Source organism: Anabrus simplex, chromosome 7, assembly GCF_040414725.1.
Source record: "Anabrus simplex isolate iqAnaSimp1 chromosome 7, ASM4041472v1, whole genome shotgun sequence".
Classification (NCBI taxonomy): Eukaryota; Metazoa; Arthropoda; class Insecta; order Orthoptera; family Tettigoniidae; genus Anabrus; species Anabrus simplex.
Window position 1 is genome coordinate 146432178 of NC_090271.1, and position 23170 is coordinate 146455347.

General features: G+C 37.2%; 1 protein-coding gene across 1 annotated transcript in view; it reads right to left on the reverse strand.

Annotated features, from left to right (window-relative positions):
* The window catches only part of TAF1B (TATA box-binding protein-associated factor RNA polymerase I subunit B), a 193794-nt gene that overhangs the window by 24183 nt on the left and 146441 nt on the right, over positions 1-23170 (reverse strand). Inside the window, exons 8-10 of the mRNA XM_067151370.2 lie at positions 18766-18952; positions 10283-10491; positions 2118-2346 (exon numbers count right to left, since the gene is read on the reverse strand). Of these exons, the coding sequence (XP_067007471.1) occupies positions 2118-2346; positions 10283-10491; positions 18766-18952 (625 nt within the window). The remainder of the gene's footprint in view (positions 1-2117; positions 2347-10282; positions 10492-18765; positions 18953-23170) is intronic.

The following is a 23170-nucleotide window of genomic DNA, read 5'->3' on the forward strand; positions in this document are numbered from 1 at the left end:
TGTCATTTGAGGGAGGAGGGAGACTTAGCAGTGATTCCGCGATGTCGTGCTTGATTATTTCACTTTTTCATCTTATTTGTTGTCTGTCAACCCATTCCATGTATTTACTGATGTGCTCGTATAAGAGGTCTTTTTGCTCATTCATTTCATTAAGATTCCGTTCCCCATTTTCTAATTTATAAAGAATAATGTAGATGTTTTCTAGGTTGTTCATTAGTGTTCCTTTATTGATCTTACTTATGATTTGAAGGTCCTGTTTGATATTAGTGAATTTGTGGTTCGCTTCTTTCATATGAGCTCCCATAGCAGAGAATCTGTGTTTCTCTGCACTGACGTGTTCCTGATATCTAATTATGAAGCTCCTTCCTGATTTTCCCACATATGTTTTTTTACACTGAGTACATGTCAACTTATAAATGCCAGATTCTTGGAATTCATCATCTTGAAGTTTATTGGCTCTATTGTGATTAAAGAATCAATGTTTCATATTGTTTTTGGTTGAAAAAGCTACTTTGGCGTTGTATTTCTTAAACAAATTCGTGATTTCATAAATCCTTGGGTAATTAAAGGTGAATTTAGTCTTCTCTGATTGCTGTTTAAGTTTAATTTGTTGATGAAATTTGCATTTAGAGATGATTTTGTTGATGAATTTCAGACTGAAACCATTATGCAAGGCTTGTTGACGAATGAAAGATAGTTCCTTCTTTCTGTCAGTTTCTGTTAACAGTATTTCAAAGGCCCTGTTGACAAAACTACAGTAAGCAGATTTCTGCTGTGAAATGGGATGTAAATAATAGGTTTTTATTGTGGTCAGTGTAAAAGTAGGTTTTCTGTAAATTTTAAACTGGAAAATGTTGTTTTTCCAAATTGTTTGAATATCTAGAAAATTGAGCATACCATCTTCTTCTTATTCTTCTTCTTTGGCTGTAAATTTAGGGTCTAAACCATTTAAAATATTTAGAATACTTAGACTGTCATTGATTTCTCCATTTATTATGGCATAGGTATCATCAACATATCGTAGCCATAGATCCAGTCCTTCAATGTGGCCTACTATCTGAGTGTGTTCCAAATAATCGAGGTATATGTTAGCCAAAATTCCAGAAGCCGGTGCTCCCATTGGTAATCCATCCTGCTGATATATTTTATTAATTAAAAGAAAAGAAAAGAAATTATGGTTCAATACGAAATCCAGGATAGTTAAAAAGTTTTCTATTTCGGGTTTACTGATACGTTTGTGATGCAATAAATTTGTTTTTTCCATAGCAGTACGCAGGGATGCTAAGTCTCCCTCCTCCCTCAAATGACGTACTAGATGATGACACAACTCCACTTCCGTTTTCTTCTGTGGATTGCATGAACAATCAAACCGTGTCACATCGCTACTACACTAGGTCGTGCACAAAGACAGATTCCCAAGGCAGCACGGAATAAACATCTTTCCAAGATATGATAACGTGAGGCAAGCTGCCCTAACCAGATGACTGCCATTTTATAACAGTGAAGATACCAAAGAACTTTTACCAATCAATCAATCAATCAATCAATCAATCAATCAATCAATCAATCAATCAATCAATCAATCAATCAATCAATCAATCAATCAATCAATCAATCAATCAATCAATCAATCAATCAACCAACCAACCAATCAATCAACACAGCAAATATATTTTGCATAACCTAAAGATTAACGCTTGTGCTTATTGTCCAATATTTTTCATCTAAGTTTTCCTTATACAGCTGATGATAACCACCAAGTGGTCGAAACATGTTCTATGAGTGATAATGTATATTAAATTTTGCTCAAGGCAAAAAATAAAGTATCGATTAGGTGGTTCTTTAATTATACTTGTTGATTATACTCATCGATACGGTCATGAAGTGGACAACTTGCAATTCCTTATCATCTCGAGGTTGCATTGCATACATTATCTCTTTACATCTCCTAGTACTTCTTGCACTCTGATAGAATGCATTGTTCTGTTGCTTCATCTATGTATGAAACAGTATTATCTGTTCAGGAAAAACAAATTCTTAACATTGAAATAAATAACATTTTAAAGAGAAAAAAACTATCAAGGACAAATAAGATTGAAAGAAGAATTTGTACTCACACAGCTGGTCTCAGTAAATATTCCAAGTCCATGGAAGTGAAGTCCTGGCTAAGGATGTTTCTGGCTGTCATTACTTCTCCATTTGGTAGAAATGATAAAATTTCTTTGACATATGAATAATATGGAGTCAATGTTGGAGGAAAATACAATTTTTCTACTTCCTTGGTATCTAATCCTTTCAGCTTTAAAAATGGCTGCTTCATAGAATTCACAAGTAATTTGTTGGTGCCTGCAAGATGATAAGAATTGAAGTACTGTTGTTACTAGAAGAATCTATAAAATTAGTAGGAAAATAAAAATGGCAGACATATGAATGAGGAGTTAAGAGATAAATATAATCAAAGACAGAAAACTAGGAAGGAGGGTAGGAGAAGGCTGAACATATACAGCAGGCTAATGTGGGCATAAAAAGCAAAATAAAGAAGAGACGAGGACAATGACAGCTATGAAACTTGTTAAAAAAAAATCTGTTATATAAGACAGCTTCAAATTCACATGGCAGGTGATGTACAAAATGAACGTAGGAGGTCCGCTTCATATTTCAAGCAAAGGATTTTGCCATTAGTAAGACCACATTAAGAGAATAGACGCAAATTATGTGGTAAATCATGTGCATGAGATGACCAGAGATAGTAAACATCACATGACCCACTCTTTTCCTGCTAGTTGCACTGCTAAAAGCAACTGAGCTGCACTGAATGTAATATGTGGACGGACACACACACACGCACGCATGCACACGCGCGAGAAAGTCCGGCAGTCCAAACGGGTCCTGCGAACCCTGGGTAATCGCTATGGCTTGTATGCTCAGTACGCGTGCACTCTGGCTTTGGTGATGTATAAGCTAAGCTGCTCTGCTTGTTGAAGAGTTGCTTGGGGCAAGCAAGCCTAAAGTAGAATTTGTACACTTTTGATTCCAGTATATCGATGTTTTTATTTGAGGTAAAGTCCAAACTCCCTTCAACTTGACAAGGTGCATATATTAACTGCAGCAAGTCAGAGATTGAGATTTGTATTCTCTCCCCCATTCTCTCTTGGTTTTGAGGGAGCATAAGATGTTCAGCTATTAATAGAAGCTTCACCACTACCACCATCACCCTCCTTCTCCTCCTCCTCCCCATCATCATCCTCCTCCATCTCCAGCTGCCTGAGTGTAGAGTACGAGCTCTCCACCTTCATCTATGCAGGTACATCTTCTTCTTCTTCTTCTTCTTCTTCTTCTTCTTCTTCTTCTTCGACTAGGCATTATTCCACACCTCTTCTTTCCAGGTCCTGCTTTATTTGGGACATCCATGTTGTCATTTTTTTAAAATATGTTTTACGTCACACCGACACAGATAGGTCTTTGGCGACATCCATGTTTTCCCTGGTCAGCCTCTATGTCTCTTGCTTTCCAGATCCTTTTCAAACCATTCTTTAGCAACTCTATCTCTGTGTGTCCAAACTACTTCAATCTTGATTTGGTTGGAGACTGCTACCATTTCTGCTGTTGATAGTACATGTTTCATGCTATAGGTTGTTACTGGTATGAAGTGGGTCCAATAAAGATTTCTCTTGGCTCTTAAAGAGATTTGGTTGTCCCAGACGAGATGATGGGAAGTAAGGAGTTCAGCCTTTGATTTGGTCAGTTGTAACTCCCTAACAAGGTCATCCAATTTCTGTTGGGTAAAGAGCTGTGGATAAAAATTGTTCTTATGACTAAAACTGAAATTACTGTTCTCACTTGAATTTGTCTCTATTTCCTTTTCACAAGTAGTCTGTATTGGTGGTGATGGAATCAGCAGCTCTTTGCTATGTGGTACTGGAACAATAGATGATGGTATGCTAGTATGTATGCTGGGTATTCAGCCCGAAGGCTAGTCTTATCCTCCACAGTTCCACCAAAGGCTATCATAGACATACTAGGGAAATGAGGAGCGAGGTAGTTTCCCGTTGCTTTCCTCTGGTATGCTAGGATATGGGATATTCTTTTCTGCTCTTGATACTCTTGTAATTTGTCACATCCACCATTCAAAAGCAATAGTTGTTCGTGATGATTTGTAGGCTCTTGCTATATTCGGGGGGGGATTGCAAATGGCATATATTTTCTTGTTCCACGTAGCCAACCCTCTAAAGCAGATCGGCAGATGCCACAATCACATGGGAAGTCCATGTAACATGTTGGTCATAACATGCACACCAAAATAAGCACGGTACACCTTGCAGAACTTTGTGCAGGGCATAATTTTAATGTTTCATTTGTTTAGATCCAATGTAATATCTGCAAACATAACAAAACATGTCTTCTGGCAATTTACAACTTCTTAATGTTGACATTTTAAATGAAAAGGCAACAATTAACTTTACTTATAAACACAAAACCACATCTATATTCACAAACAACAGGAAGACATTCTGTGAAAGATATCATTATATAGCTGGCTTCTTAAAGTCAGAACATCACATTAGAGCCATATACTGGTGATCACTTTGAACAACTAACAACAGCCAGAAAAGGCGGCAAAGTTATAATTATTCAAAAACCGTTAAAATATAGAAAAGTATCGACATCTGAAAAAAGAAAAGAAAAACCTAATGGCATGTTTGTGTTCAGCACATTGCTTTATTTATACAATAAACACAAACAATTTTTTGTTACGTAGTGTTATCTGATCAAAAATATCCGTACACCTCCTCAAAACTGGCCACCAAGTGTACCTCAGAAACACTTCCCAATAGTGGTCATAGGAGGAAACTAACAACAACGTGCCCGAATATCTTCAGAGAATGATAAACCATTCTTCACGCAGCATTGTAGCAAGCATAGTTAGTGATGAGGGCCGTTAGGGTTTGGAGTGAAATAGCTATTCTAGTTAGTACAAGTGGTGTTCAATAAGATTGAGGTGCGAGTTCTAGGCTGGACAATCCATTTCCGGAACCTTATTGTTCACAAATCATTTACAAACTGATCCCATGTATGCTAGGGAACTTAAAATAATAATAACATACCTGCCAACTTTTGAAAAGGGCTATCAGTAAAACTCACATACGACAAAAAATCTAACAATTGTCGACTTATCATACCCCGGCTTGATGAAAATAATAACACTTCTGGGCTCCAAAATACAATTATTCATGCTTTAAACAGGATACTTCAATGAAACCATATCTACTTACATCATAGGCCAATGATTTGTAGATGAACAGAACAATCAAGAAGAAATCCATGTTAAACAGCAGCAGGCATGGTGAATACTGTATTAGTTTGGAGCATACATGACAGGACTTGATAAATTAAGCAGATATGCGATAATTGAAAAAGGCTTTACACAATAAAACTTGTTTAACATAACACAGGCAAGAAATAATATAATACACACTGCAAATCACATGCTAATTCGACTTTAAAGTCATAGTTGTGACCTTTTTAACTTCCTGCAAAAGGTCTTGAGAAAATGTTTTGTCATAACAGGAACCAGAACTCCTGGTCTTCAAAATAGAAATAGACTCCAGAGATTCATTGGACATGCATGATCTGAACTCTGTTCTATTTTTCTTCACAAGGCTGAAAACACGTTCACATTCTGCATTGCTATGGGATATGGTGAGAATACAGTAGAGAGCATTACTCTAGAAATTCGGTTATACTTAAGAAATCCATTGGCTACACGAATTCTTGATATTTGTGCCCAACTGGAATCACTTGCAGCATCCTGATTTGCAGCCGAAGTGTCATCTACCTGAAGAGCTGTGAACTGCCTCTGAAGCTCATTCATCACCTCATCTGTAGTTTCATTTTCTTCCTTGCATAACATGATAGGAAACTTTCCAAGAAAAAACGAATGGAAGAAAACTGTGCATCTGTGGAAACTAGTTGACGATGTAGTCACAGGCAGTAAAAAAGTAGTTTCTCACTGATGAAAAGAAAAGGGATTTATCTGTAGCTTATCCTGGAGATCGTTCACTATGTTCGAAGTCTGAATGTCAATAACTAACTCGTCATCACTTAAATCGTTCTTTCCACCATGTGCAATATTAATATCACTCCCACATACCTTGCAAAAGGCAAATTTTTCTCCCTTTCTTGATTTTAGTGTGCACAGAAAATCAACAGAATATGACTCCTTAAATGTCTGGAAGTACTGTTTCTTATTGGATTTATTCACGATAATCTACAGTAGGAATGTAGCATATGAAAATGTCCAAGAACAAACGTCTCAATATGTACTGAAAATCGAAATGAATCTGGATCCCTGAACGTCACATAAAATTATAACATAAACACTCAAGGCAGTCAAACACTTCATTAAAACATGTCAAAGCACACAAATTCTTAAACCATTAAATGTACATGACACCAACCTCGTGAACAAAGAATATGCACATGGTAAAAAGGATACACACATGTGGAATGAATGTGATTCTTCTTCATTTTCTTCTTTATAATTTAATGGGCTTTGCAAACAGTGATATACCCAGTCACTGGAACGAATGCAATTAATTCAACGAATACAGGAAACTGCAAAGGACGAAGTTATAACTCAAAAACTCGAACACGTCATTAAAATATGTGATATCCTTAAAAGGACAAAACTTTCGAGGAACACCAACTTCGTAAACAAAGTAAGTCAAAGAATATAGGTTAAATCACAACAAGCAAACGGAGCGGAACAAGAAATTTTCGGAGCAAAGCCTGTCGACACCTAAGATTCACATGGAAGAACTGTTAATCCGGCTTTAAATTCAATTCCAATAACGACACAAACATCACACAGTTAAAAGTAACAATAATGTAAAAGAATGAGTTATCGACTATCGTGGACTTGCCTTCGACCAAGACTGAGCGTGCTTCGACCCATGCAAACAATCGATTGTATGGAAGTGGAGCGGTTATCGAATGTTAACGTTTCAAATTTCTGTCCGTGAAGTCGTAAAATGACACCGTCCATTCGTAAAACCGTAGAATGCTGCAATTTCTGTAAATTTTATGGATAAGTTGGCAGGTATGTAATAATAATAATAATAATAATAATAATAATAATAATAATAATAATAATAATAATAATAATAATTCCAAAACACACAGTAACCATCTCTGAACTGGTCTTCTACTGCAGACTACACGCAGCTGGTCAAAATGTCCTTATATCATCCCACCTTTAATGTGACCTGTAGTATTACATGATGAAAAATATCCCCACACTACATCCCACCTCCACCAAATTTCACTGTGAGGATTGGCATCCACTGTTTGCCTGACATTCGCCACATCCGAAACCTCCAAACTGACTGCCACCTGGAATGGCATGAGAAACTCCAAATCACTAATCTCCAGTAATCAACTGACCACCAAGCACAGCACTAAAATGCTTGCTGGCAAACTAGTGGTTGTGATGCTAGCTGAACAATTACAGGTAAGTTTACTACAGAATTCACTGGTGAACTCACATTATCACAGAGATGAGTTATTTATAAGGTTCAACCTATGCAATACTAATTACGAGTTGCATAAATGTTATTCACAACATTTATTCAACATGGGACCGGTTTCGACATTTGAATGTCATCATCAGCCATAAAACAAATCGCAAACAAATGAGCAAGGACACATTAATTAAAACTGATGTAGTGACACATTGAAATATATACATTAAAAGTCTTTACACGTCCATTCACACCATGTGTTAAACAAACCATCAAAACAAAAGAGCAACGGCATAATAAAACTGGTACAGTGACACAATGAAGTATGTACATAGCCTCTCACTATTTAGAGGTTAAAAGAAGGTTCCTTGATATGTTGTCATAGCACAAAAGTCTTTGTACGCCCATTCACATCCCGTGTTAATTGAACAACAATACTCAGATCCGGCATAGTGACACACTGAGATATTTACATGGTCCTCTCACCAATCTAAGTCAACAGAAGGCTCCGACACACTTCCAAAGTTAAAAGTAAAAAAACAAAAAAAAACAAAACGTCCACATACACTTATGTGTCAAACAAAACGTCAAGAACTTATTGGAATCACTTGATATACAATTTTTACCTGTTAAAATTTACACTGATGTATATGAAATTATAAGAAATAGTCAGTGGTAATAGGTTGTCCTTAAGTATTTTTTTACAGTACAGATGATCAAAAAAATTTTCTCGGTTCAATTTGGAAGAATTTCATCAGCTTTGGAACAGCACGTTGAGACATTAACCTTGTGAGAAGGAGGTACAGACTGTTATGTGGATCAATATTGTTTAAATTGCTAAGAGTGGTGACTGCATCAGTAATTCTTTCGTCAAGGATAACAAGTGTGTTATCTACAAACCTGGCCCAAAATTTTATGTTCGCGAAGTCACTATTGTTGTTAATTGCTGTATGCTCTAAATGGTCAATATATATTTCAGCTAATATCCCTGAAGCCGGTGATCCCATAGCTAAGCCATCCTGCTGGTATATGTAATCATTGAAACTGAAGAAATTATTCTTAACTACTAGTTTCAAAATTTCCATGAAATCTTGGATCTCAAGTTTACTGAGTTTGCTATATTTATTTAGATTGTTTTGGATTATTGGAAAAGTATTGATGCTTGGATACATATTTGTTATGTCGAAAGAATGCCTTGAGTGGAAAGGCTGCATTTCAAAGTCATCTAGTTTTTTTATTAAATGGTATTTTGACAGAAAATTATAGTTCTTTTTTAGAAATTTCTGGATGAATTGTGCTAGCTTGTATAATGGACTTGGCCTATAATTTATGATGGGGCGTATGGGGACGCCGATCTTATGGATCTTGGGTAAAGCTTTTGCTACTGGTAGTCCTGGGTTCATGGTTATTAGTTTCGTCTTCTCTTGTTCTGTGAATAAAAATGATGTAGTTTTTAGGGTTGCTTTCAGGAGATGTTGTAATTTTTGGGTCGGATCATTTTTTGTCACCGAAAAAGAGCTATTCTTGAAAAATTCTTCAGTTTTTTCAATGTAATCTGTTTTATCCACTATTACTGTCATGTTCCCTGTATCTGCCCTAGTGACAATAAGGTTCATATCTTTAATTTTCTTTTTGAGGTTAATTATCTGTTCCCTTTCTACAGAATATTCTTGGTTTCTATTGTTAAGGAGTGGTATTCTATTGGATGCATGGGTTTTATTCAGTTTTCTCCTAATATCAAATCTGACCTCATCTTGTATTTCCAAGGGCATTTTATTAACAGCTGCTTCTGATTTGATAATTAATTTGGTGGTGGCATTATGGTAGTGTTCGGGCAATTGTGTTTCGGACCTTTTTCTAGAATCTTGTTGTCCTGCTCTGTTAGTACTGCTTTTACAAATTTATAACAGGAGGGTGAAATTCTACAATCAAGTTGTTTAAATGGTTGTGATTTTTTGTTTCTCTTTTTGTACTACGGTTTTTTGTCTCGTTAGCCTAAAGTGTGGTGAGCTTCTTGTCTAATATGAGTTGTTTTTGAGCTAACACTTCAAACAATTTACTATTAATCTTGTCAAGGAAAATGTTCCATTGAGCTTTAGAAAGGAGGCACGCTGCTACAAGGTGCGTCGCGTACAGTTGGTTGTTTAGAAAAGATTTTTTCTTATATATAAGAATTTAATTTTGTTTCTAATCCATATCTTATTAACTTTATTTTGTGTACTCTTGTGTTGAGGTGAGTTTTGGTGTCTTTTGGTGTTCGCTCTGAGGAAGTTGAACCTTATAAATAACTCATCTCTGTGATTTCAGTTCAATATGGAAATAAGAATGAAGTATCTTTGGGATCACACTATGTTGAGTGATTTTCCCACACCACCTTCTTCAATGCTCGACATGCTCTGCCTATAAACATAAGTTGTCTGCCTAGCAGTGGTTTTGTTGTGATTATGACTTCCAGTTTCCACTTCATAATCACATTCCTGACACTCGACTTGGCAACTCAAGGAGGACAGAAATGGTCCTGGATGACTGCTTACTGATGTGGCAATCAGTAACCATTCCATGTTCACCGTCACTAAGCTATCTTGCTCCAACATTGTGCAGGTATCTCGTAGTAATGAAAAACACCAAGTCCTCAGCTGCCTTTTATAGCAGCAGTGGCAGTTGTAGTAACAACATGGCTTTAGTTTACATGTTCAGAAGGATGCATTTGATCAGATAGTGTAGTATTAATTCTCCATCAACCTCTTTTATTTAATACTTACTACGACAAGGTACTGCTTTGCTAGGACCACATTTGTCTCTCAGCTGCTCCCAGCAGTTTATGTAGACTTGAGGCTTAATGTAAACTTCAGGTGCAATCTTGTCTCTAGTAGGGAAGTGATATTGAACAACTAGTGCTTTGCGGCATACAATAAACTGCACCCAATCGCGCCACACAAAGAGTTGCGAAGATACTCGATCACTCAGCAAACTGTGGGAGAGACGGAAATGTTAGTGTATTCTAGTGTCTAACAGAAGAAGAAGAAGAAGAATGAGAAGAAGGAGAAGAAGACGACAGCACTGTGTGGTCTCTGAAATGGTCTAGTGCAGGTCTTTTGAGTTGACGCCCCCAAGTGACATGCCTTAACTAGCATGAAAACTAATGTTGAATATGGAACAAACACCCAGTCCCTCAGCCAGAGGATATAATGATTGAAGGTAAAAATCCCTGACCAGGTAGGAATTGAACCCAGGATCCCTTCCTCTTAAAACAAAAATTACCACCACCACTGCTACTACCACCGTGGATCAAAGACCAGGGCTAGCATGCTAACCAGTTAGTCACAGAGCTGAATAACATACCAGATGAATAAACACACAGTCAGTATTTTTGTGAATATCATAACCCAGGCATGGAACTGATTTAGGGAAGTTAAAGACCCTGGATTTAGTAATTCACCAACATTGTTCAATTCCATAACAATTATTGAAAGGGTTTTCTGTAAACAGTAAGGTTGAGTGGCTCAAACAGAGCGTTGGCTTTCTGAGTCCAAGTTGGTGGACTTGATTCTGGCATAGTTAGGTAGTATTTGAAGGTGATCAACTGCATCAGTCTTGTGCTGGTAGATTTACTGGCACATAAAAGGACTTATGTGGGACAAAAGTCCAGCACATTGGTATCCCTGAAAACCATATAAGTAGTTAGTAGAACATAAAACCATAAAACACAAAACTTTTCTCTATTTTACCACAATTTTTCCATTTCAAATTCTTTTCATATTTCCTCATTTCTCACTTTGACGCTTCTTGTTTTCTGCACCATACTTCTTCGGAAATTAATTTCTGCTGCTTGTATTCAACTCTCATCTCCTTTTATCATCGAACATGTTTCTGCTCTTTATTTTACAGGCAGATATAGGGATACACAGAGGTACAGCACTGATATGCATTACTATTAACATAGACATCATTCTTGTCCAAGCACTTATTCCAACGGTACACCAAGGCATTGACGACAGCATGAAAGAAATTTGCGTCCAGTCCCTGAAGCTATGTCATGATGGCATGCTGAAAAGCTCTACTGTTGTTGAATTGCTTACCACCTGGCCCTTCTTCAACAGTTAAAGAATGTTGGCTGCATGTGGTCTAGAGCTGCAGAGCAACAACACGACACCTGTTGATAGAAGTCCAGGTTGTTTTCTGCAACTTTTTTCTTTTTTTGCTAGTTGCTTTATGTCGCACCGACACAGATAGGTCTTATGGCGACGATGGGACAGGAAAGGCCTAGGTATGTGAAGGAAGCGGCCGTGGCCTTAATTAAGCTAGAGCCCCAGCATTTGCCTAGTGTGACAATGGGAAACAACGGAAAATCATCTTCAGCGCTGCCGACAGTGGGGTTCAAACCCACTATCTCCCTGATGCGAGCTCACAGCTGCGCGCTCCTAACCGCACAGCCTCTTTCTGCAAATTGCTACCCCCAAATGCTCCAGTGTGCCACAGTAATTGGCAGCATTCTCTACTGCTTACCTGGTGAGGAAATAAACCACAAGTATGCCCTTGTGGTCCCAACACAGTCGCCAAAACTTTCTTCATGGATGGTGCTGTTCAGACTTTCTTGAAAGATCTCCAGTGTCAAATGATGCACCTATATTTCATTCCCTGTAACAATCAGTGCACAAACAGCTCTCCTTCCTTAATAAACTGCATGAAGTGCATTAGAGACAATCCCATCAGTGTGGCTTTCTGATATCCTGTGAAGTGCCTTGGCATCCACTGTCAACACTTCTGTCGGTAGTCCAGCTGCTCATGAACAACAGTGTGCACACTGCCCACTGAGATGTTAAGTCAAATGTGACGATCGTCCAGGGTCGAACTTCAATACGGCACACACTGTCATCTGTGATGGATGTGCTTGGCCAGTCAAATCATTGCTCTCATCTTAATATGGATATCCTGCCATTATCGAACCTAGTGCACTAATGCCAAACTTGTTTCCATGACATGACATTCACACCATCCACCTCAACAAGCTGCCAAAGAATTTCTGCTGATGAAGTGCCCTTCAGACGCAAAAATCAGATTACAGTATGCATGTCTACTTTTGACCCTGTCTCCATGTGCACTGGCATCCTTCAACTAATATTGTAACAATCTAACGCAACACATGCACCAGCCAATGGGTGCATGATAAAGATGTGGTCTGTTGCTTTGGCCAAGGCAGAAAATTCAAACACGAGAGGGAGTAAGTCACCCTTGAGAGCTCTTTCTGAAGTGCCTTTGTAATACATTTTATACATGGTTTCTTTAGCTTTCATTAGTACTTCTTTATCCCATAACAGGTTTCATACACTGCGATAAAAACCCTCCACCTTGAATCCTTTTGCTAATCTCAGCATTCAGTCTTGCATTCTGGATTAGTTCGCTTCCCAAGTACTTGATGAAAGTCTCCACCAATACCAGATCTGAGACCTTTCCCTTCTTTCTTCTCTAATATCATCATCAGTGTCGTGCTCTTTTTCCACACTGATCTTCAATCCACATTCCTCAATCTTTCAATCTTTCCATTCACTATATCTAGCAGTTCTTGAACTTCTGTAATCTTTTCCCCACGTCACAATATCATCAGCAAATAACACCATTTTCATTTGTTCCTCTGTATGCTGCTTTTACTGTTCTCATTCCTGGCCGGGTCGGGGATTTTAACCTGCATTGCTTAATTCTGATGGCTCAGTAGCTGGAGGGGGGAGGGGAGTGCCTTCTTCATTATTAGAAATCATCATAGGTAGGGCCCCATCCACACAGATGCGCAGGTAGCCTATACGCTGTCACCTTGAAAGACCTGCACCAGGCCTCTTTGGAGGCCACACACCATTAATTATTAATTAATGAACTGCTCTCATGTCATCCATTACTATTATGAATAGAAGGGGTGACAATGGGTGATATGAATAAACCGGAGACGTATCCCTTGTCTCATAAATATTAAGACATGTCTCAAATGTATATAAATAAAAAAGCGATGTCTCAGCAATGACCTTTGCTCCTTGAGACACAGCTCGTTAGCGGATTCTCTCGGAGACACATCTCCAAATGTATATGAATAAACTGGAGTTTAGTCTCTCTGAATGGAGACTGGTCTCAGTATATCTTGAGACAGCCTAGAAGGTGACTCGAGCCGACTGAATCAGGCTGATAACGTTATGGCGGAGTTTATGATGGTTTTACAACGGAGAAAAAAATTTATAAACCACGAAGAAATTCTCTCGAACATTATTATAAAGATCTCTACCGTTACCGGAAAGAAAATGTGGAATGGTTAGCACATTTTCTGGAGCGAATACACGAGACATTCATATAACAATAATGATAAAAATGATGATGATGATAGCCATTTGCGATAGGATTTACATGAATCATAAAGTCTAAAATGTTCAAAATCAAACCAGAAATATGCAAAACCGTGCAACATACGATTCTAATAATTTTCTTAGTAATTATTAAATTACTTTAATTATTCTTAATCTATTCTACATTTGTGATTTTTTCTGTACACTGACATTTTTTCTATTCACAAAACACGACTAACATTTTATAAATAAAATTAATTCACAATCACGGGAAAGGCCGAAACAAAACATAACTATGTTTAAGATATGACTTACAATTATTCAAGGTTTTCATTATTCACTTTGTCCTGCTCTTTAGCTGAATGGTCAGCGTGGTACTTTTCGGTTCAGGGGGCCCCCGGGTTCGATTCACTGTCGGGTCAGAGATTTTAACCTTAAATCCTCAACATTCCTGCAACTCACACACAACACTATCCTCCACTACAATAACATGGCAGATGACACCCATCCTCTTCGGAGGGTCTGCCTTACAAGGGCTGTACCAGGCTAGAAATAGCCACACGAAATTATTACCTATTATTATTATTATTATTATTATTATTATTATTATTATTATTATTATTATTATTATTCACATTTTGATATTTGGAAGGATATTTTTTCAAGTCTGAAAATTATCGCTCTCTATTACATGTTGGCCAAATGGTATTGAACGAATGTGCGAGTATCTTTGGTCCTGGTGTAAGATATCCCATTTATGTTTAAGTGCCGTAAAATTCCCTGCCCATGCCTTTTCCGATTGCACTGTTTCTAAGTTTATTTAAAAGTTTCAACCGGCGGCTCGCGCCCTTGAAAAAAATATGCTGTAACTGGTTTCACAACATTTAACAGATTCGCATAATGACATTCGGCCAATGATTTGCTGCCTCTATGAGTGCTGCTCTTTCTCAACCATCGCACCAAAATCTCACTTGCGCCGAATACTACGAGGAAAGCATTTGGTTTGGATCAGACAGATTTCGATGAAACTTCCATGAATTGTCAATCTACCTGTCTTAAATTTATTGCTGATATTCACTGATATAAAATCAACGACATTGTTATAATTAATTGCTAAAGAACAGCTGGGTGGTTTGCAGCTGTATTGACCTCGCGTATGCACTGTAGAAATGCACTGATAGTTCTATTTTAAAGTTACATTAAACAGTGCGCTATAGAGTGAAAATTAGATTTTGACAACATGAACAGAATGTTTTGCTCGTCAAACCCATTTGACTAATATGCACAGTATATGAATATTTCAAAATATTAGGCTTTTAATACTTCTTTGTCGTTTACAATTGAGGCTAAAATATGTAATATGAAATCCTCGCCATTTGTATATAAACTTGCATGCTATAAATAGCCTTAAACTTTCGGATTCTTGTTGAGAGTGATTCATTTTGTCACACTGCGGGTAACCTATACAACAACATCAATCATGCAGCGATGTTCTGATGTCTTAATTGACCATCCTACCATGTTTCATTGAAATCGCTGCCATCTGCACACCACGTTCCATTTAAAACTGGAGCAAAAATTTACTGTCAATAAATACCGGTACGAAAATGTTATTTCACGGCAGAACGGTTATCACCATTGAGTTCCGGATGCCATAGCACATCATATTACTAAGTTTCATTGCAATTTGTCTGGTCAAAATCAAACAACTCCCTTTGTTTATCAATATGGATAGCATTTTGTATTGTTTCTAAGTTTTGAAAGTTTGCAATTTAGACAGTTTATGCAACAGTATATAGGTATTGGTAGTATATTATATACCGGGTGAGTTGGCCGTGCGGTTAGGGGCGCGAGGCTGTGAGCTTGCATCCGGGAGGTAGTGGGTTCAAGCCCCACTGTCGACAGCCCTGAATATCGTTTTCCGTGGTTTCCCATTTTCACACCAGGCAAATGCTGGGACTGTACCTTAATTAAGACCATGGCCGCTTCCATCCCACTCCTAAGCCTATCCCATCGTCGCCATATGACCTATCTGTGTCGGTGCGATGTAAAACAAATTGTAGGAAAAAAAAGTACATTATATGCAGAAACACCCCCAGCTATGCACAGGTATGGTCAATACTCCTCATATTCGTGAAGAATGAAGTAAGAAGAGTGTTTAAAAAGTGTTTGAATGACTTTCAATGACCGCAGAAAATTATGCATTTTTATGTGGATCCTGAATGTGATGTTAAATATAATGTAACTTCTTACACAATATTTTGAAGGAAACTTACAAGAAAAGAATCCTTAAATCAGTCGTTCACAAGCTGGGGTTCAAGTATACCAAATGTATGAGTCACTACGTTTATGTAAGCCTAGAAAGAATTGAAATAAGAACTAGTGATTATTGAATATTGATTAATACGAAAGGTAGCCTATAGTTTGCAGAATAGGCTCCCAAGTTAAACATAACTGAAGAAGAAGAAGAAAAGTCTGTCAAGAACTATCCTAAATGAAAAAAATATCGGTGGGTGTTCCACTTCGGTTGTACTTGTTTGTTCTGCTCTTTTCTCCCTTTCTTGTAAAAGATTTTCCATTTGCAGTTGCAAAATCTGTTTTTGCACTGAAATGAGTTATTCTGTTTTTTCGAGAACACACTGTCGCTTTTCAATCTTTTTCGCTTGTAAATCTAACACTTTCATCTGTTCCAACAAAACCACTTTTTGTAGTAATTCACTCGTCAGCCGACAGATACCAGAGCCAGTGTGCGAGACTCATCTCAAGCGGAAAGAGACAAATCTCGTTAGCGAGAAACAAACTTTATTCATATACATGACGAGTTCTGTCTCGCAAGTAACTTTCGTCTCAATCCTCCTTTGAGACTTGTCTCCGAGTTACATCTCATTTTTATTCATATCGCCCAATATTTTCTTGTCTTAGTTCACATTCAGTATTAAACCATCCTGTTTTGCCCATTTGGGTTTTCACACAGATGAAGCATTGACTTGTTCAGTTTCATTTACCCTTGCCCAATTCCTTTCTGTGTCAGGATTTTACCAAACTTTTACCCTAGGGATACTGTCATAGGTCTTTTCTATATGAACAAATGTCATTATCATGTCCTTCCCATACTCCTAGTGTTGCTCTACCATTTGTTCCTCTGTATGCTGCTTTTACTGTTCTCATTTCCGGCCGGGTCAGGGATTTTAACCTCCATTGCTTAATTCAGATGGCTCGGAGGCTGGGGGGTGGGGGGGTGTGCCTTCTTCATTATTAGAAATCATCATAGGTAGGGCCCCATCCTCACAGATGCGCAGGTGGCCTATACGCTGTCAACTTGAAAGATCTTCACCTTCTGAATCCAAACTGCTCTTCTTGTAGTTGATTTTCAATTTTCTTCCATATCCTTTCCATTATCGTATCCATCTGGGACATCATTACATGCTTTTCTATCATCTTTCTAGAAAATCTGTACAATTATTCCTTTTTGCCAATCTTCTGAAACCAGTTTCTCTTTCCATATACTTTTGAGCACCCAATAAGTCCACTGCAAACCCACTGCTCCAGCTGCCTTTAATAATCTCTAGCTGGGCTGAGTGGCTCAGATGGTTGAGGCGCTGGCCTTCTGACCCCAACTTGGCAGGTTTGATCCTGGCTCAGTCGGGTGGTATTTGAAGGTGTTCAAATACGTTAGCCTTGTGTCGGTAGATTTACTAGCCAATAAAAGAACTCCTGTGGGACTAAATTCTGGCACCTCAGCGTCTATGAAAACCGTAAAAGTAGTTAGTGGGATGTAAAGCAAATATTATTATTATTATTATTATTATTATTATTATTATTATTATTATTATTATTATTATTATTATTATTATTATTTCTACAGCAAACTGATTTATTCAAAGAGCTTTCCCCATTTTCACCTTCTGAACCTTTTAATTTCTTTCCCCCCCACCAATTCTTCTCCTGTTTGTCTTCTTTCCTCTGTTGTTTGATTCTTGTCAGTTCTAATGTTCAGTAGCTTCTGCAAATATTATTCCCATCTGTTTATTTTCTTTTTCTTTTCTTTTTTTCTTTCAGTTTTATTGTTATTATCCATCTTCATTCTTCAGAAATCTGGTGTTTACATTTTCCATATTATTGCCTCAGGTTTCTGCACTGCAGTTTCTTTCTCCATTGTGCATCATCTGTTATTGTGTGAACAGTGTCCAACCCATCTTCCACCACCTTCTTGGTCATTTTAATTGCTTTTGTACATTTCTGCCTATTTTCTTCAGTCTTGGATATTTTCCATAATTCTTTCTTTTACTCTATTATTCCACCAAGGGGGTCTTTCACCTTTCCAGAAATTCTTCCACATATCTTTTCTGCACCACCACCACCACCACCACCACCTTAACAATAATCTTTAATATTTATATTCCATAAACTACAAAATTAATCTTTCTCACATATCCCATCAACAAAGATGAAAATACAAAAACCTCCTACATAAGTTCAGAATTATAAAAATATTTACTACCACAGAGCTGTGATGATAAAAATATGTAATATTACTCTTAACAAAAGGAGATGTTTAAACTCTGATAGCATTAACCAATAAAGTATAATTTTAAACACAGCAATGCAGTTGGATTATTAAAATATTTTAAATGTATTTTTTTTTTGCATAGAATAATAATAATAATAAGAAGAAGAAGAAGAAGAAGAAGAAGAAGAAGAAGAATAAGAAGAAGAATTAATTACATGTTAGAGTAGCATGAGGTGTAAGAAGCTTTGGTTTTTTTCTTTCCTTTCAGCATAATAGTGCTCAAACATTTCTCATTTTATTCTCTTTTGAATATCATGTTGTTAACTAGAGTTACAGCAAAAATTTGGAAGTTTCTACTTTGAATAGCCATTCAGTAAGCCTTCAAATGAGATACAGTTAATGAATTTACCTGTTGATCTTAGAGGCTGTAGAAGAAATGACATCTTCTGTCTTCCCATCCAGACCCAATAATAGCTTTAGAATAATGATAATGATTGCCATAACTCTGACTTCAAAATTTGGTACTTTCTCTTGATCATAGGCATTCAAGGAAGGAGTAGTGACCATAAAACGTTCCACCAAAGTCAAGAACATAGCTAAGAATATAAAACAGAAAAATAAACGTAGCAATGGCAATATTATTATGACAAGGATGGAGAAAAATGAAAGAGAGTATTAAACAATGAGAGAATGGATATAACACATGGTAGCAACAACCTACTTGACTCATTTCATATGTTAGCAAAAATGAATATAAAATCACGAAAATGCGTTTAAAATCAGATGAAAACACAAGAAGTATGGCTACTAAACTGTGGAAAGGAAAATTCTAAGCCATTAAACTTAAATGAGAAAAAAACTTTCCAGTCTGTCAAACAGACAACAATCAAAAAGAATAAATCAAGAAAAGAATCAAGGCATTAGAGAGAGAAGATGGATCCATAGTAAATGATGAAAAGGGTCTTCGGAAGGTGGTGGCAAAATATTTTGAAAAACTTTATAATGAGGATGACTGCTCGGAAGAAGGAGATAAAAAAAATGGAAAAAAAATAGATGGAGAAAAAGAAGAGAACCCGATAACATGGTTGGAATTTGAAAGGGCAGTGAAAACAATGACCAAAGGTAAAGCAAATGGAAAAGACAAATTCAGTGCTGATATGATGAAGGCAGCAGGAAGCATTTGCAACAAGGAAGCATTGTACTACTGTTCAAAAAAGGAAATAGGAAGAAATGTGAAAATTATAGAGGTATAACCCTATTATCACATGGGTTAAAAATAATGGAGAAAGTCATACACAAAAGACTGAGGGATATAATAGAAACACAGTTAGAGGAAGAACAATATGGCTTTAGACCGAACAGATCAACAATAGACTTGATATTTACAGTGTGAATGATAATGGAAAAATATCTGGAAAGGAACAAGGAAATCATCTTCGTATTTTTGAATTTGGAAAAAACTTATGATACAGTTAAGAGATAACGTATGGGAATGCCTACTGAAAAGGAATGTACCAAAATCCTTAATTAACAAGATAAAAATGTTGTATCATGAAGTGGGGAGTGAGTGGTGACTGAAACATTTTATACAAAAAAAGTTTCAAGCAAGGAAGTGCACTGTCGCCATTATTGTTTATTATATTGATGGATGAAATCACAAAACGTGTAAAACAGAGAATCAGTAGTGATGAAGTGAATGCTTTGGTATTTGCAGATGATTTGGGGAAAGGGAGAAAAGGATGTACAAAGGAGACTGGACATTTGGAAAGAAAATCTGAAGGAGTTTGGAATGGTAATTAGTAAAAAGAAAACTGTAGTCATGACTGTGGAAAAGAGAAAGAAGCCAAGCGAACAGAGAACGGTTAGAGAATGTAGAACTGTTTACATATCTGGGTAGCATTATTAATGGAAGTAATGAAATCAACCCTGAAATTAATAACAAACTAAGTAAAGGTACAACATTTTGTCATCAAGTCAGAGAGAGCTTTTATGGGATGACTAAGTACCCAAGAGAATGAAATTAACATTATATAAACAGTTTTTCATACCATCTGTAACATACGGACTAGAAACGCTGGTAACTAATAAGAGACAAGATAGTAAGATCCAAGCAGTAGAAATGAAATTTTTAAGAACATTGGTTAAAAAGACAAGAAGAGATAGAATTCTAAATATTAAAATCAGAGAAGAGCTACATATAGAACCGTTAGTACATAAGATACAGAAAGCAAAACTGGGATGTTTCGGACATGTAAAAAGAATGGGAAAGGAGTGGGTAGCAAGAAGGGAATTGGAACAAGAAGTTAAGGGAAAGAGACCAGTTGGAAGACCGAGAAGAAGGTGGTTGGATCAGATTTGGAAGGACATTAGAGAAGCTGGATTGGATGTGGCGGAAGTAATGGAGCAGTAAAAGTGGAAGGACAGAAAGGACTGGAGGAGGCTTGTTAACCACACTCGGATGACTGGAGTGGGACATTGATGATGATGATGATGATGATATACAAGGAATGACATGTTTCATTCTACAACAACATCCTCACATTCTATAAAATCACTTAAAAGAAGCATATATATATGTACAGGATTGTTTATGCTGTGAAAACTTGTCAATGATAGAGAGTTAAGTGATAATATTAACAAGTATTGACAAATAAGAATTTACAAGTATTAACATAATGAAAAACTTCTGTATTTATCCAGACTGCCGATGCTAAGTCCATTGTCACCAAGCACTATTTCAGGATTGTGGTCACAGAGAGGCAAAAGAAAAGTTTTGGGCATAGCTCGCGGAGAGGGGAGGGGAAGCAGGGGAGGAGCGTGTGGAACTTTGTGCATTCTTCCTATTGGAGGTTATGATCTAGTATACTGTAGCGTGGAGAGGAGAGGGGGAAGTGCGACTGGAGTGAGTGGAACGCCGTGGAACCTTCCTCCATCACTGGAGAGGGGAGGAAAGGTTATTAACCTTCTTCATGTTATAATGTACTTTTATGTAATACGGATGAATGCAAGTCAATGATTTTAGGTAAATAAAGTATGGAACTGAAGTAGACAGTATCTAATAGACATTATTATTATTATTATTATTATTATTATGATAAATGCTAATTTAAAGAGTAAGTGTTGTCCAGATGTTATGTGAGTAGAGAGAAGAGGAGGAAGTTTTCAAGTGTGTATGGTCATTTAGGTTGATTATGTTAGATTTTTTGTGATGTAAATTTCAATTGCTTCCTTTATATTCAAGGAATTACTTTTATTTTCGAAGTGTAAAATTGTTAGATCTGTGTTGATGTCTATGAAATGGTGTGAACTGTCCTATATTGCTCCCCGAAGACTGAATGCTGATTATATCTGATCACGTTTTTGTGTTCTTTGTATCTTGCTTGGAAATTACATTTTACTTGACCTATGTATGTGGCATTGCAGTTGGGCTCTTGGCACTTGAGTTCATACTCTCCACACTTTGAGAAAGGGTCTTTTTTGTTAAGATTGCACTTGCTGATCTCTCCAGTGATGAAGGAAGGTTCCACAGCGCTCCATTCGCTCCACCCGTATTTCCCCCTCCCCTCTCCACGGTACAGTATACTAGATTATAACATCTAATAGGAAGGATGCATAACGTTCCACATGCTCCTCCCCTGCTTCCCCTCCCTATTCCGCGAGCAGTGCGTTATGCCAAAAACTTTTCATTTGCCTCTCCATGACCACAGTCCCGAAATAGTGCTTGGTGACAACGGACTTAGCACTGGCAGTCTAGATAAGTACAGAAGTTTTTTAATAATGTTAATACTTTTTTTTTTTTTTTTTTTTTTTGCTAGTTGCTTTATGTCGCATCGACACAGATAGGTCTTGTGGCGACGATGGGACAGGGAAGTGCTGGGAGTGGGAAGGAAGCGGCCATGGCCTTAATTAAGGTACGGCCCCAGCATTTGCATGGTGTGAAAATGGGAAACCACGGAAAACCATCTTCAAGGCTGCCGACAGTGGAGTTCAAACCTACTATCTCCCGAATACTGGATACTGGCCGCATTTAAGCGACTGCAGCTATCGAGCTCGGTATGTTAATACTTGTAAATTCATTATTTGCCAATGCTTGTTAATATCACTTAACTCTCTATCATTGACGAGTTTACGCAATGCAAACAATAATGTACAAATATATGCTTCTTTTAAGTGATTTGTTAGAATCTGAGGATGTTGTTGTAGAATGAAACATGTCATTTCTTGTATAATAGTGTGTATTTTCCACACTTATAATTTATATTGAAATTATATTGAAATTACTGTGTGCTTGACTGACTGGAAAGTTTTTGTCTTATTTGACTAAGTCGACACTGGAAAGTATGGCTTTCTTAACACATTAAACTAAATGCAATGTTAATGAATCTGTATAAAGATATTTGGAGGAGGAGGAGGAGGAGGAGGAGAATATACACTGTACAGTTAGTTTGGATTCAACTGTGACAATTGGTCTGTAACCGCCTCTATAGTTCTTTTCTCTTAATGGAAAAATCACAGTGTGCACATAAACTCATTGGACAGTTTCTGTTGCTTGTGAGATCCGTTTATATTACAGTCAGCATCAACCTACAACAGAAAAGGAACAACACATTACAGCTATTTCGGATGTTGTGCATGTAATTTTGGAAAAGTGCGTGATACTAATCATAGCTGTAAATCTAATCTTATTATGTAGGTTGATGACAAAAACTATGGATTTCATGGAGATGATGAGAGAGTGCACCAGACTGAACTTGGTGTTTCTAGTTATAATCGATCTTTAAATATGGTGTTCCATTCAGCTTTGTGGTGGTTGC